The sequence below is a fragment of the Chanos chanos genome, chromosome 9 (genome assembly GCF_902362185.1).
Source record: "Chanos chanos chromosome 9, fChaCha1.1, whole genome shotgun sequence".
Taxonomy (NCBI): domain Eukaryota; kingdom Metazoa; phylum Chordata; class Actinopteri; order Gonorynchiformes; family Chanidae; genus Chanos; species Chanos chanos.
The window spans coordinates 19,609,484-19,626,404 of record NC_044503.1 but is presented as its reverse complement, the minus strand read 5'-3'; the positions used below and the strand labels follow the sequence as shown (position 1 = coordinate 19,626,404).

The 16,921-nt window shown below is 41.3% G+C and overlaps 1 protein-coding gene across 1 annotated transcript in view; it reads right to left on the bottom strand.

Annotated features, from left to right (window-relative positions):
* Nucleotides 1-10,079: 10,079 nt before the first annotated feature.
* ift74 (intraflagellar transport 74) overlaps nt 10,080-16,921 on the bottom strand; it is a 26,869-nt gene continuing 20,027 nt past the window's right edge. The window contains exons 17-19 of the mRNA XM_030784793.1: nt 14,185-14,310; nt 10,404-10,464; nt 10,080-10,195 (exon numbers count right to left, since the gene is read on the bottom strand). Coding sequence (XP_030640653.1) covers nt 10,080-10,195; nt 10,404-10,464; nt 14,185-14,310 — 303 coding nt within the window. The remainder of the gene's footprint in view (nt 10,196-10,403; nt 10,465-14,184; nt 14,311-16,921) is intronic.

The window sequence follows — 16,921 nt, the reverse complement described above, 5'->3', positions numbered from 1 at the left end:
TCATCCAAAGAACTAGAACTCTCCCTTTCTCACTCTCTCTCTCTCTGTCTCTCTATCTCTGTCTCTCTGTCTTTCTCTCTCTGTTTTCCCTCCCTCACACTGACCCACACCCTCTCCTGTCTCTGCTGTGTCCATGCACGGGGAGTTTAAGGTTCCTTTTTCCTGTTTCCTCTGGACTTGAACAATTGCTTGTCATTAATCACAGGCTGAAGGGAGGTGCCACTGACAGAGTGACCCTACAGCACACTCCTCATCAGAGTCCGAGGGAGAAAGGACAGAAAAAAAAGAAAAAGAGAACAAGGCCATTAGCAGAGTCACACCTCACTGTTCATATGTGGACAACCTGTAACCCACTCAACAGTGACTGTCAGCCTGTAACCCAGTCAACAATGACTGTTCACCTGTAACCCACTCAACAGTTAATGTTCACCTGTAAACCCCTCAAGAGTGACTGTTCACCTGTAAACCCCCTAAAGAGTGACTGTTCACCTGTAAACCCCCTCAACAATGACTGTCCACCTGTAAACCCCCTCAAGAGTGACTGTTCACCTGTAAACCCCCTCAAGAGTGACTGTTCACCTGTAAACCCCCTCAACAATGACTGTCCACCTGTAAACCCCCTCAAGAGTGACTGTTCACCTGTAAACCCCCTCAAGAGTAACTGTTCATCTGTAAACCCCCTCAACAATGACTGTCCACCTGTAAACCCCCTCAAGAGTGACTGTTCACCTGTAAACCCCCTTAAGAGTGACTGTTCATCTGTAAACCCCCTCAAGAGTGACTGTTCATCTGTAAACCCCCTCAAGAGTGACTGTTCACCTGTAAACCCCCTCAAGAGTGACTGTTCACCTGTAAACCCCCTCAAGAGTGACTGTTCACCTGTAACCCACTCAGCAGTTACTGTTCACCTCTAACCCACTCAGCAATTACTGCTCACCTGTAAACCCCCTCAAGAGTGACTGTACACCTGCAACCCTCTCAAGAGTAAATGTCTATCATGAATGAACCAGACTTCAGTGACACTGAATAAGGCACAATGTTAGCAAAATGTTGGAAAACTTCACTCTACAAACAAATTTATTATGTGCAGTCCCAAATATTAACAGTGTTAGGGAATGTCTGAGTCCATCTCCAAAGATTCCTGCCTGGTTCTGATTTAACGGCTTAAACTCCCATCTCAGATAACCAATATTCCCAGACTAAACAATTTCCCTCATTTTATTTACATTTCAAATATTTTTTTATTTATATTCATTTTGCCAGTCAGTTGAAAGCAATGTTGACATTTAATGCCTAATGCAACCAGTGGGAAAAGTGGATTCAGAATTGTCCTGACAAACTAGACTTTATAATTGGTCCTTAAATAGAACAATTTCTACCCTGTTCTGTATTTGTCTAAGTCTGAATTACACACTGTGTCACCAGAGGCCAGGACATCAGGGTCCACACAGTTTGACTGGTTATGAACCTTTCTGACAGGACCTCAGGGTCCACACAGTTTGATTGGTTAGGACAGTTTCTGACAGTGTGGCAAGGACCCAGATAAAACAAGCCTAATGCTAAAACCTTTGATTTTTGATTGGTCTTCCCCTTCTGTTTCAGTCACAGACTGCAGGTTATCAGTCAGCTCGGGGGTATTTCCTGATCCTCCTCCTGGGGATCCACAGATATAGATGAGCGACAGCAGATGAGTGAAATCAGGCTGAAGAAGGGAACTGAAAGGTGTGATGGTGTGGGTGTGGGAACCACTGCAGTAGACCTTTGTCATACCGAGTGTCTTAGCTACAGTAGAACCATGAGAGATTACCAATCCTCACTTGTAGACCAAAACCACTTGCTCGGTCAAAGCTTCAGGTAACTAAGCCGATAATGAACCTCTGTTTGACTCAACAGTGAGAGGACCAGCACATGTTGGGGTCCAATGAAAGTGTTTTGGAAAAGTGGTGCGTCAGTTCCATCGCTCTTCCATACCCCGTGTTTGCTTTGGTTATTTGTCTGTGTTGACTGGCTACTCTTGTTATTTGTCTTGGTGTCCATTAGCTGTTCTGGTTATGTCTGCGTGTTCTGACCTCATCCTTTCCCTTTCAGCCTTGCTGGGTATTTCACAGTTAAATAATGAGTTATATCTGTGCAGCCCAGAGGAAGCTTTGGTATTAGGTCACATACTGATGGGTTTATTTCCATACACGCACTACACACACACACCGGACAGCTCTAAATAATGACTGGCTGATTAATGCCTTCTCTTTCTCTTTTCTAATGCACATTTGAAATAGATCAATGTAAATTTGATACAATCAAAAAATGCCTCATCCAAACTTTTTTGAGTAACAATTTACTCAAAAAACAATACAGTCAATGAAATGTTATATATTTATGTATGAATGTAGAAAAACCACACAGCAGCTCAGAGAACTGTTGGTATGCGTTACGGCAATCAGCTGACAGTGAGATTGGATGTTTTGAATCATAAGTACTAACATGTGTGTTTTCAGTGCTTTTCAAGTTCTTTGGTAAAAGTGAAAGTTGATACTAACCCTCGTCCAGCTCTGTGAGTCCAACCAAAGACTTTCCAGCAGATCATCACATCAGTGAACAAATGGAACATTCTGTTACACAAGGTCTGGTCTTTGCACATGTATATTTCCCAAAAATGTAGGGCTTGATTTTTTTTTGATAGAATTGCTTTTTATCTTGATGAGATGTCACCTCTGAACATGAATCAGACTAAAATCACCAACAGTCACTCTCTAAGAACAGTCTTTAAGAACTGTCTCTAAGAAGAGTCTCTGTCGCTTTGGATAAAAGCGTCAGCTAAATAAATGTAACGTAGTGTAATGCAATTCAGAGTAAAAGAACAGTATCTAAGAACAGTCTCTGAGAACAGTCTCTGAGAACGGTCTTTGGGAAAAGTCTTTGAGAAAAGTCTTTTAGAGCAGTCTTTGAGAACAATTCTTCAGAACATTTAGTCATGGCTCATCTGTTCTGAGGGGGATTTGTCAGGGGTGACAATATGGAAAACATATGGAAAACAGTATGTCATATTCATTGTATTTTAACCCAGAAAATTATGGAACATGTAATCATGAAGTCATCACATTAGCTATGGCAGGAATGTATGGATGAAAAGAGCAAATGAGAGAGGGGGAATGAGAGAACACACAGGGATTGAAAATGAGATGACTTGTGAGAGACAAAGAGAGACAAAAAGAGAGAGCGAGAGAGAGCGAGAGAGAGAGAGAGAGAGAGAGAGAGATGGTTTTGGCCTGCTCCTGCGTGGAGTGGAGAGAGTCACTCAGAGAGCTGAGACCAGCTCCTCCACTTACTAAACTCTTTCATGTTCCTTGCCAGTTTATTCAAAATAACTCCAAAGACAGGAAAACAGGCATCAACCACTGCTCAGGACAAAAACCAAAAATGTTTAGAGTGAAAAAGGGCCTCTCATCTTTTATTCCGTCTTGGACCCATGTCCAAGTCTATCATTCCATCTTGAGGCCCATGTCCAAGTCTATCCCAAGTCTTATTGCAGTAATTCTTGTTAAAATAATTCAGCCCAAAATAATTAACATATCAGCCCAGTTAAGATGAGGCCAATAGTGTGTGTGTGTGTGTGTGCACAAGGAGACAACCAATTCAGCAGCTCTTCTGTTCACAGAGAGTGTTGTGTTCTGGAATCTTCTGTATGAATTACAGCAATGTTTTAAGCATTTTACAGCTCCCGACCTGCAGCCGGTTGCACCAGCAGAGCGCAATTTCAATCTTTAGCTAGTCTGAATGAAAATTGGCACTGCACTGGCACTGCAGTTTACAAACAACTAAAAGTTATACCATTGCACCAAATCACATACGTTCAACGTAGACTAAAGTTATATCTTAAAATTTACACCTAACACTATATAGGTGCCACGTCCGCCGTAAAGAAACCATTAATATGGCCTTTCAGTTTGGACTCCAACAGGCAGTTAAGCTCTTTGTATTTGGTTTATAAAATGACAATTTGTCATGAGTGAAATAAAACCTTGGTCCATTATAGTTATTCGGTGAAAGTTATTCCAATAATTCATCTAAAATTTGTTGCTAGACAACCTTCAGCACCTTGAGAGAAAGTACACTCCACAAACCATAGTGAATGAGCAAATGCACATCAGTACAAAATAAATACACATAAGAAATGAATATGTTAAGTACTTTATCGTAAAATACCGCCTTTGTAAGACACACAACATTCATGTCAGGCAGCCAGGCAGCTATCAACAGGCTTGTACGTAAATTGTCTACGATAATTATTACAAACTTGACAGACATAGGCCGTTTTCTCTCTGACTCAAAAGGCTGAAACAATTGAATCAGCACAATGACATGTGCAGGACACTGTGCATAGCAAATGTCAAAAATGCCGTATTTCCTGTTTACATTGTATGGTGCCATTGACTGGCTTCAAGCGATAGAAACGTCATTAAATGTGACAATATTTTGATTAAGGATCGCTTTACGCGCTACTAGTTAAATTGTGTCTTAAGTGATCATACTGCAACCGAAATTCAGTGTGGAACTAATTTGAAACTAGCTACTCCAAACGTAAGGTTAAGATGGACTTTACACCCAGACTTACGATTGAACTTACTCTCTGCTGGTGCAACCGGCTGCTGGGATTTTAAGTCTTCATAACAATTAAGATCAGTCAGTTAACACAGTTAACAGAGTCAGTTAACACAGTTAACATAGTCCGTTAACATAGTTAACATAGTCAATTAACAGAGTCTGTTAACATAGTTAACAGAGTCACTTAACATAATTAAAAGTCAGTTGACAGTCAGTTAACTAGGGTGACCATATTTTGGTTTTCAAAAAGAGGGGCGGGGGGGGGGAGGGGCAGGTGGTGCATTCCCCTCCTAACTTATGGGGAAATTTAAGCGTACGTCACTTTTGGTTCCTGTCGTTGCACATGTAAGGCTGATGCTTGACAGTGCAACATGAAACTGCATCTGTACTTAACTGCCACAGCACATAGCCAGCTAGTCTTTAATAAAACAAATAACCGTTAGCACAATAACAGTGGCAAGATGACCTTATTTTTTTCCATTCAAATTTTGGTGGCGTTACAGTTTTCTTAAGGTCTCTTGGCTGTTGCTGCAGTGTTAATGGTAATGAATGAGATGCAGTTCAACCAATCTTTATGCCATGATAGTGTACATGACCATCCATGGGAGGCGTGCGAGAGGGCAGGACCTAAAGAAAAAGGTCAAAGCAATGCAAATACACACACAATGAATGGCGACTGTGGTAAAGCAAAGCCAAATCCAATTTTTGGCAGTTTAGAAATCCCGGCCGGACGGATTTTTTAGGTCCGAAAAGAGGACGCATGGTCACCCTAAGTTAACATAGTTAACAGAGCCAGTTTAAAGTAGCCAGGAGCTGACACTTACACTCTTCTAGGTCACAACAAAGAACTAACTAAGTCCACTGGCTATTCTCTCTTTCCCTGACTCCCTGTCTCTCTCTGTCTGTATGTGTGTGTGTGTCTCTCTCATCCCTTTGCCAAAAGTCTTGGGCAATGTTAAAAATGATGAGGTCTGCAAAATTTCAACAAAAGAGTGTGAAATAACTCCGCCCATCTCACCCCTGGGTCGTTCTTTAATCAATATACTGTCCCAGGGCAGTCAGGTCCACACCACACTCCCCTCACTGCTGACCGTGCCTGGAACAGAGCCGGCTATGGGTGGGAGAGATTTCCGAAGGCACTCACCCTGCTCCTGAGCAGAGAACAGAGCCACTTGCTGCCCTCCCACCCCATGCAAACCAAGGCCTTGGCATTGACGGTGAGGGCCATGACCTCTAAAATGAACGTTTCTTCGAGCTTCCTACCAGATAGTGAAACTTTGACAAACATGACATTTAAAGCAGAGGATATTTCAAATAGTTTTTAGTCAAACTCCACCCTTCACTGCCTCCCTGACACAGCCAAAAAGTTTTTAGTCAAACTCCACCCTTCACTGCCTCCCTGACAAAGCTTAACAGTTTCGTGGGTGACACAGTGATTGTCTCCTTCGTTCTGTTCTCTGAGGTTGTGAACAGTTGAAAGGATGGTGTTTAAGATGGCAGTGTGTCTTGGCTCTGACTTTGTAACTGGCTGTTGTTTGCTGGCTCAGACGGAGGGGAGGAAACGCAGATTTCTGTCCAAACACAGGGTCCCCGGTCTGTTCCTCTCTGAAGTCAAAGGGCCATGAGAATGTTTGTCTGACAGTGTGGATGTGAGCCCAAGGCAGTTAACGTGATGGTTCTCATTCTGCAGAGGAATGCGTGCTGACAGAACAAACGCCATACACTGACATCAGTAAACTCTCTGGTCAGAAGAGTACTGCTGGCCGGCGGACAGGACAGATTTTCCACCTTTAGTACAGTTGGCTGAAGAACCGGACTCATTGACATCATCATACATGTGCTGAAAGTGTGAAACCATCCTGGGCCAACGCCCTCAGAAAGAGCAGGTTTGGAAAAATATTGTGTGACTACCGTATGTGAACTATCAGATGGGAGAGGGTATGGTGTAAGTGTACTTACTGCACAGCGTTGTTGAATACTTAATTATGATTGGTCAATTCTCACCTGGACAAGATCATGTTTACAATACAATGCAGCAAAGTAGCTGTGGCTGTGTTGGCTAAGAGCTAACACTAAATTTACTTAAGGAATGAAAATGAAGTCAGCAAGGATTCTAGGCCAAATCCAAAGAGGTCTTTAAAATTCTCTTATGAAGCACAGAAGGTAATGATTATGCTATTAGCGCTTCCTGTCAGCGCCCTTACATAAACAACGCAGTGTTCAGGCTGTCCTGATGTCTACTGAAGATAAGTTGATTTCACATCATCCAACGTCTCTGTGAAAAATTTCTTCTCAACTTCCTGGACATGTCACTTTGCCACAACTGGAGCTAATGACCAGATGTATGGCTTAACAACAGACAGAAGAAAAGAGTTCAGCATCGGAACTATGTTATAAACTCAGGCATGGAAATAGTACCATGTGTTAGAATCTGGGTTGAATTTGGTAGAACTTGGGCAGCCCATGGCCTAGAGGTTAGGGAATGTTGTTTGCTGGCTTAGACGGAGGGTTGTGACTGGAGGGTTGCCAGTTGAATTGCCAGGCCCGGCAGGAAACATCCACAGCTGATTCCATTGAGCAAGACACCTAACCCCCAACTGCTCCCTGGGCGCAGGTGTGCTGCTCACTGCTCCTGTGCTTGGTGTGTGTTCATTACCGGTGTGTAAAGATGAGTTAAATGCTGAGGATAAATTCGCTGCTCACTGTTCACAGTGCGTGTGTGCTATCATGGGATTCTATTCAATCTTGATGGAAAAATTCAAAAATTACTTTCAAAATTACTGGCAACCTTCTTAAAGCAAAAAAGGCTGTGAAAAATGCTAGTCATCAGCTTCATCTTACATTAAAAAGATGAGAGAAATATAATCCTTTAACAGAACTAAAATTGCTCAAAAGAAAAAAAAAAAACCAAGAATTTCTGACAGGAAAATTGTATTCAATGTGCTGCTCAGTCTCATTTACGTTATACTTTTGAAGTTCATCTGTGGGAACTCTTAGGTGGTTATCCAAGACTTCCTGTTTAACTGGAGTATTGATATGGGGTGACACACAAGCCAAACCCCCTTAGTCATCCATCAGTATGGGGAAGGGTCAGGGAACACACACACATGGAGTGAGATGAATGTTTTTCAACGTCATAAGTCAGGCAATGGCTATAAAAACATAGCTACACACCTCAAAAAATGATCTGGCTTGACCATTTGGGTGATAATTAAAAAGTTCAAAACAACTGAAACCATGACAGACCAGCCTGGGAGAGGACACAAATGAACATTTCCCCAACACACAGTGAGGAAGTTGGCTTAAGACGCAAGAATTTCTCCAAGACAGTTGGGAAATTTCAGAGGTTGTTATTCTTTTAATTCACTTGGAACATGTGACGAAGGATGTGTAGAAGGAAAGGACTTTCATTTAATGTATTCTGATTCCAGACAGTGGAGCGGAGTACACTACTGCCACACAGTTTTACGTAAGACAATCACACATCTTCTCTGACACACTAACACAGTCAGGTGGGATGGCTAAATTAAAATATTTCATACAAAGCCACTGAGGTCCCATGTCCTTGACAGGACAGAGTCACACTCTGATAGATTCTTAGAATTCCTCTCCTAACTCCAAAGCAGACATAAAATCCACATGCTAGCGCACATGTAAATACACACATGCATACACACCATACACACACACACACACACGTACTCGTACACATACACATACACACACACTCTCTCTCTCTCTCCTAGACCTGCTTTGGGATGGAGCTGTTCCCTGCGGCAGTCGTGAGCGGGGTGCACAGTGGGTGTTGGGGAGAGAAAGTATGTGAGGTGGAGAGGATAGGGGGTGGGGCCGCTGGGTAGCCCCCTGCTCTGATAACAGTGAGAGGAAACCAATAGCATTAAAACAATACTGTTATCAGTCCATGTTCTTCCTGTCTCTCCTTTACCCCTTCACGGCTCCTGTTTGCTGCCACACACACACGAGCCCCCTCCTCTCCACTGACCATACACATAACCACTGACCACCATACAACAACACCAAGCCCCTCCTCTCCACTGCATACACATACACCACTGACCAACATACACAACACCAAGCCCCCTCCTCTCCACTGACATACACACACACCATGACCACACTACACAACCCAAGCCCCCTCCTCTCCACTGACCAACACTACACACCTGAACCACACATACACACCCCCCCCCTCCTCTCCACTGACCATACACACACCACTGACCACACATACACAACACCAAGCCCTCCTCTCCACTGACCATACACACACCACTGACCACACATACACAACACCAAGCCCCCTCCTCTCACTGACCATACACACACACCACTGACCACACATACACAACACCAAGCCCCCTCCTCTCCACTGACCATACACACTGTTTGATCAGTGATGTGTCATTGGTCAGTGATGTGTGTTTGGTCAGTGACTGTGTGACTGACCAAACACCCACCACTGAACCCTCTCTACTAACCAAACGCACACCACTAACCAACACACATCACTGACTAAACACACACTGAATAAACACACACCACTGACCAAACACACACCACTGAACCCTCTCTACTAACCAAACGCACACCACTAACCAAACACACATCACTGACTAAACACACACCACTGAATAAACACACACCACTGACCAAACACACACCACTGAACCCTCTCTACTAACCAAACGCACACCACTAACCAAACACACATCACTGACTAAACACACACCACTGAATAAACACACACCACTGACCAAACACACACCACTGAACCCTCTCTACTAACCAAACGCACACCACTAACCAAACACAAATCACTGACCAAACACACACCACTGAATAAACACACACCACTGAATAAACACACACCACTGACAAAACATGCACCACTGATCAAACATACACCACTGAGGCCTCTCCACTGACAAAACACACACCACTGACCATACACACACCACTGAACATACACTGAATATCTTATGAGATATCTCAAGAGACAGAGGGGGAAATGTTTTTTATCTTTAAGACATTGAAAATCAGACGTTCATTTATGTGAAGAGTTTAATATGAATATGCTTCTCCAAAGAGAGTCTGAACTGATGGATGAACATACCTGACAGACTTACAAATCCGAGAGTAAAAAATTACCTGTCTAACCTTTTATTTCGATGACTAGTCTCTACGCACATATCCTGGGAAAGTTCAGTTCAGTCTTAAAGTTAATAGTTAAATAGAAAAGTACATATTTCCTCCTGGTGAGCGACAGAGAGCTGGAGCCATAATGGATGGTCTGTAACAGTGACAGAGAGCTGGAGCCATAATGGATGGTCTGTAACAGTGACAGAGAGCTGGAGCCATAATGGATGGTCTGTAACAGTGACAGAGAGCTGGAGCCGTAATGGATGGTCTGTAACAGTGACAGAGAGCTGGAGCTGTAATGGATGCCCCTGGAGGACTCAGTTGCGGCTGCCCTGCAGCATGTCTATGAGGATCTTATTGTAGTCAGCGAGTTGTTTGGTGACGTTCTTCATCACAGGGTGATAGTCACTCTCCATGCTCTTAGAGGCAATGACTGGAATGGACTAAAGTTAAGAAACACAACTGACTCAGACACAGGTTTAGGATGTCAGCATGCCTAGACTGCACAGATCTGTCAATCAGGGCCTCCCATCAAAGGCCCTGTCTGCTGTTAAAGAATGAAGGACATTTAAAGAAGTTAAAGAATAAAGGACATTCAAAGAATGAAGGACATTTAAAGAAGTTTAAAGAATAAAAGATACATTCTTTCATCACGTAGTTGTTCTGTTCATGGTGCTGCCATTTCCTCTCCAGATTGGTGAGCTGAAAAATAAACAGAGTACAGGCTTTAGGAGGCAACACTGCACCTCACTAGAAATGTTTTTCACTGGAGATGTGCTAGCTGGACAAACTGGTTTATTCTGATAAAGACTGATGACAAACTGGTTTATTTTGATATAGACTGAGGACAAACTGGTTTATTCTGATACAGACTGAGGACAAACTGGTTTATTTTGATATAGACTGATGACAAACTGGTTAATTCTGATATAGGCTGAGGACAAACTGGTCTATTCTGAGACAGGGGTGGACAGTAACAAAGTACATTTACTTGAGTACTATGCTTAAGTACATTTTTCAAGTATCTGTACTTTACTTCTGTACTTTACTTTTTTTTGGAAACTTATGACTTTTACTCCACTACATTTGAAAGACAAATATTGTACTTTTTACTCCACTACCTTTCTGTGAATGTTCTCGTCACTCATTACTTTGAAGCATAGCTTTGAAGTCAGCAGATGAATTGTCTTCTCTAAAATGTGATAGGCCATATTGTGTTCGTCACAGGAGAAAAAACAATCACAGTAAACTACTCCAATGCTGTCAGTCAAGTGCGTGCTGCATTTTGTTAACAACTGAATTTGGCGGTTTTACTGATGGCTGTTACTACGGCAGATAAAGATGACAAAGATAAAGGTTGCTCACCAGAGCACCCATGGCCATATCTTAAGTCCATGTTTGAGATTTTTGAAATCAACTGGTTTTCAAGCTAACTGCTTCGTGTATCCATTCGCGTGCTGTGTTTGCCTAACTTTTTTCATAGATGGCTGTGATGTAGTGTTCACTGCTCACTTACAATCATATTTGCCACAGTAGATATGAGATGCGACTTGAAAATCGCGATTAATATGTTTGTGAATGTGTGACGAATCTGGTGACAGAGGCAGACCACAGCTGCTACTGTTAACACAGCAGGTGATCACGTACGGAAACCGGTTAGCTTGGAAACCATTTGGGACTGAGGACAAATTGGTTTATTCTGATATAGATTCAGTAGGCCTGGTTGATAAAACAATTGCGATATGTAACGTGATAGGCACTTCATGAATATCAATAAGAAAACTGTTCAACAGAATGTTTGCTAGTTACATTTAAATGCATTAAATGCAAACTGCCAGGAAAGCACATAACAAATACGTTCAGTTGCGAGTACAACCCCAAGTGTGCTCCTTCCCTGGCTCATAAACAGCCTATCATGTCCCTTGATAATGGAGCGTGCTACAATTGACAAGCAAACAGCCAATCGCTTAACAGATGTATCGTTCAGTCGACATGTGACGCAACAACAGAAACAGCGTGGAGTGACAAAATGAGTGCGGCTGGTAAGGAAATTGATAAAAGTACGGTGGTTAAATTCAAAATTACGAAGGAATATTAGGGCCACTTTGAGGGAAAAAACATTCTGAGATTTCGAGAATAAGGTTGTAATATTACAAGAATAGCCACAATTTTACACGAAAAAGTCATAATATTACGAGAACAGAGTCGTAACTTTACAAGAGAAGGTCACAATATTATGAGAATAAAGTCGTAATTTTAGGCTATGTGTTATCTTACAGGGGAAATGTCAGAAGAGCAGCCTGCTGCCTGCGATAAAATGGGGAACGTGGAGCATCTTATGAAGTTAAACAGTGCGTAGTTTAGGTTTCACAAATACTTAATCTTTTGGCACATCAGCACCACATCATCATAAGTATCAGGACTTTGAAAAGATTGTGCAAGAAACTGTGTCTATTCCGAAGATAGAACCACATGGACATGGAGGAAATTGCCTCTTTTGTTACTACTTTATTCTTGTAATGTTATGATTTTTTCCTTGTGAAATTATGACTTTATTCTCGTATTATTACAACTCTTTTTCTTGAAATATTACGACTTTATTTACGTAATATTATGACTTTTTGTCTCAATTACGATTTTATTCTCGTAATATTACGATCTTATTCTCGAAATCTCAGAATTTTTTTTTTATCAGTGTGGCCCTAATGCTCCGTTGTACAAAATCAAGTGGTTAAATTCAACCTTTTTTCTCCTGGTAATTACTAAAATCTTTAAAATCATTAAAAATCATCTGAAATTATGTATATCCACTGAAATTATTGATATCCACTGAAATGAAACATTTTATCTTGAGAAATTTTTCAGCTATAGAGAAAGTGAAGTTGATGTCACACCGTGTTGAATTTTGGGTAACTTTTTGTTTACATGCAATGTTGTGAAGATCCTGCTACCTTGCGCGGTGAGTTGGAGGCTGTGTTTTGATTTTCTGTCATGACCCTGAAAAACGTTGCCATGGTAGGTCACACCATTGTTCAGGGAGAAAATTGGACAGTGGAATACATTTTTTCGCCTTACACGACTTTCCCAATTTAACCCCCCCCCCCCCCACACACACACACATATATACACTCTTACACACACCTATGTTTACATTTCACAGTGTATGATAGATCAGATGCAGTGAAAATACTGAAAAAATGTAGGAATAAAAAGTCTGACCACACACCATACTGTGACGAACTGCAGGGGACACCATAAATGAACGCTTAGAAAAAAATGCACCGTTGTGGCTCTGTTCATGATATTAGTCCCATAGCTGTGTTGTTGACCCTCAGCTACACTAGTCATAATCCCAGAGGCTGCACAAAACAGGTGTCATGTAATTTAACTTGTAGGTCAATAATTGCTCTTGATGAATTCATAGTTCATGTTATCCAGACGACATGAAACTACAAGACAGTAAAGCCAGGCCGTATTACATGAGTAAAACAAAATTTATTTAGAGTGTTTTCAATCAACAGATTGCTTTGTTAGGGCTCTTGTTTACATTTTTTACATGCCTTGTTTCTGTTGTTTGTGAAGCAACTTTTTATATAAGAGTATAATAAAGACTTTAAACGACTTTACTCTGTTTCTTTAAGTACAGAGATCCTTTGTCAGATCACATAACTTTATTTACCATAACTTAAGCTTGAATTTGGTCACAAGCCCAAAACTTGAACTTGAGGAATTTGTGAATTAGCAGATCTTGCACCCAGCCGCTGCAAAACTGTTCATGAGCTTCTAGGAATTTATAACTTTAAAACTCTTTTTACCTTTTTAAAGTGTATGCACTCAGTCCAAAAATGAGATAATTTACAATGCCCGGGTATGTGCGTGTAGGTAGTGCATCGAGGTCTGTAGTCTTGGGCTGTCAAGTCATATGGATCTGTTATTTATCGTTATTAGTTTGTTTGAATACCGCTGCTTGGCATTGTGATTTAATTTCTCCCGGTAGAGCCCCTTTTCTTTCTCTTTCCCCTTTCCATCTCCTCTCTTCTCCATCAGATTTGAACAATTTAAACAACTTTTTAGCCAAACAAAACAAAAGGTATGCAGGTAACCATTGTAGCGGGCACAGGTAAACAGAGCGCATTCCTCACAACATGGCGCCCCCGCCTCCCCAACATGCAACACGGCGTCACCTAACTTCGCTTTCTCTATACTGCCCAGCCCTCAGACTGAGGACAAACTGGTTTATTCTGATATACACTGACAGTGCTGAGTGGCACAGCTTTGGTAACAGTGTGTATAGACTCTGTCATATATATACAGAAACACACGGCTCACTGTTGGGACTACATGTCACATGACTCTGTGTGTGTGTGTGTGTGTGTGTGTGTGTGTGTGTGTGTGTGTGTGTGTGTGTAGAGGGCTGGTTACCTGGGCATGGGTTTCATTCTCCTGTAACTGAGTCCTCAGTGTCTCATACTCCTCGTTCAGTTTCTGTGTTATCTTCCTGAATGTGTCTCTCCTCTGACTGAGGATCACCCTGTCCTCCTGCAGCCTCTAAAAGAACACAACACAACACATGTATTACCCACTCATTTCCCACAATCAAGGTCTTATATACATTACATACAACACACATATTATCCACTCATTTCCCACAATCAAGGTCTTATATACATTATATACAACACACATTTTACCTATTTATTTTCCCTTATGTTCACTGCATACAACACAGACATCATATATTATAAACTGCATCCAACACAGACCGCATGCATTACAGACTCATTCACACACACCTCATAAAATATACATTCATTCACAGTATCACAGTAGTAGCAGTACTGACATACCCCAATGGTAACATGTCTGCTGCTTAGACCTTACAATTTCATTTACTGACAAAATTAACATTCATTTAAACCAAGTACAGGTGTTATCACATATTCAATGAGTTCTCAGCAGCAAACAACCAACCACTGCCAAAGCCACCAATGGTATTGCCCACATGTCTATGTAATGAAATAGGTGGTGATTTCACAGACTGTCACAGATAAGCGGACAACAGATTAATGAACAATGCAGTACTCACTGCCTACAGTACACACTGAGGAGGACACAATTTATGTCTAATATTTCAGAAAAAAAACCTGCATACTATATAAGAACAGAAACAAACTGTCCTTCCCCTGCTCCTGCTCAGTAATTCTCCACCATGCTTTTCATTTCCTTTGGTTCCTGTGGAAATACTTTCTCGCTGTGAGAACTCTATAAGAGTTTAGATTAAAAGCCCTCTGTGGCAGACGGGAGCTAACACAGGAAGACGGGTTCATGTCGGATATGTCTGTCAGAACAATTTCCCCTTCAAGAGAAGGAGAGAAGACCACGACATGGATACTCTCACTGTGAACATTCTTAATTTAAGCAGCTCGCTGCCTTTCGGCAATGGGGAGAATTGAGTTAAGCAATGTTTTCCTCCCAAAGCATCAGTAGGAAGTCTCATGTAGGAGAAGATGCAGAGACTGTGCATGTGTGGCATGTGTGTCAGTCAATCACAGGTGTCCTTCCTCTAACAGGATTTCAGTGTTTACTTACAAGAATATAAATGAACGAATACATACAGGCTATAAAACAGTACAAAGGACTGGGCTGAAGTTTCAGGTCACTATTTTTTGTGACTGGAGAAAAATCCATGCATGTTGTGACGGTGCGGTTGCGCTACTGTCAGTTAAACTGCGGTAATGCACACCCCACACTTCCAGAAACCTTAACTTACCCTCATGAATGGACGGGACCAAATAAGTGGTTATCAGAGCGGACTGACTGAAATACGAGCGGGTTGAACAAACCAAAGGCAGTACACACTGATGGATGTACAAACCATGACATCTTATTTGGCATTTTCAGTGAATGCGAAAAACCATTTGTTTAATGGTGGTTGAAAACTGGGTGTTGAGTCTTACTAGACTGCTAAAAGTCTTGTTTTAATATGACAGACTTGTTGACTTGGTTTTTTAAAAATCTTATTTCACTATGACAGACATTGGCAATAGTGGACTTGTTTTTTTAAATGTCTTGTTTCACCATGGCAAACACTGGCAATAGTTGACTTGCTTTTTTAAAAGGCTTGATCACGTGCTTTGGCTGGGTGCATCAACATTTCTAAATGGTACTTTGTGCTGTTCAGAATAGCGGTGAATCAGATCTCATATTTAAATGATTATGTTTCTGATGATGCTATGTGCTGCAGTTTTGTGTATGAGTCATTGAAAATGCATGGTGGAGAATGGTTCGGTCTAATCCTACATAAGTGTGGCGCAGGGATCATGTGAGAGAGAGGCTGCTCTGGCGTGAGACTGTGTGGTTATATGCGTTACCAGTTGCCAAGACAAGTTCTTTGTCATTTTGAGGGGGTTTTTTTTCCAGTTCTGTGTTGTTTGTTTTTTTTCTTTTTCTGTTCAGATTGGGTGCACTTGGAGTGGACACAGGAGTGGAGGCAATAACCACAGGCGTGTTAAGACTGTGTCCATCCGACAATACCTTTAACTCTCTCAATACCTTTAAAACGAGACTAAAAACCTATCTATTTTCTTGAACTTATGCATAATATAATTTTGATTTGACTTTGTTACAGACATGTAAAGCCCTTTGAGACTATAAATAGTGATACTGGGTTCTAAATAAACTTCTTATTGTTATTATTATTATTATTACCTGCTGGCAGCTTCAGACATCTGAATAGAAAAAATCACCTAACCTTCCATCTACCAGACACACTACATTACACATGTACAACATTAAGACATGCTACATTAAACGTGTAACATTAAGACATGCTACATTACGCATGTGTAACATTAAGACATGCTACATTACACATGTACAACATTAAGACATGCTACATTACACAAGTGTAACATCAAGACATGCTACATTACACATGTGTAACATTAAGACATGCTACATTACACATGTGTAACATTAAGACATGCTACATTACACATGTACAACGTTAAGACATGCTACATTAAACGTGTAACATTAAGACATGCTACATTACACATGTGTAACATTAAGACATGCTACATTAAATGTGTAACATTACGACATGCTACATTACACATGTACAACGTTAAGACATGCTACATCAAACATGTAACATTAA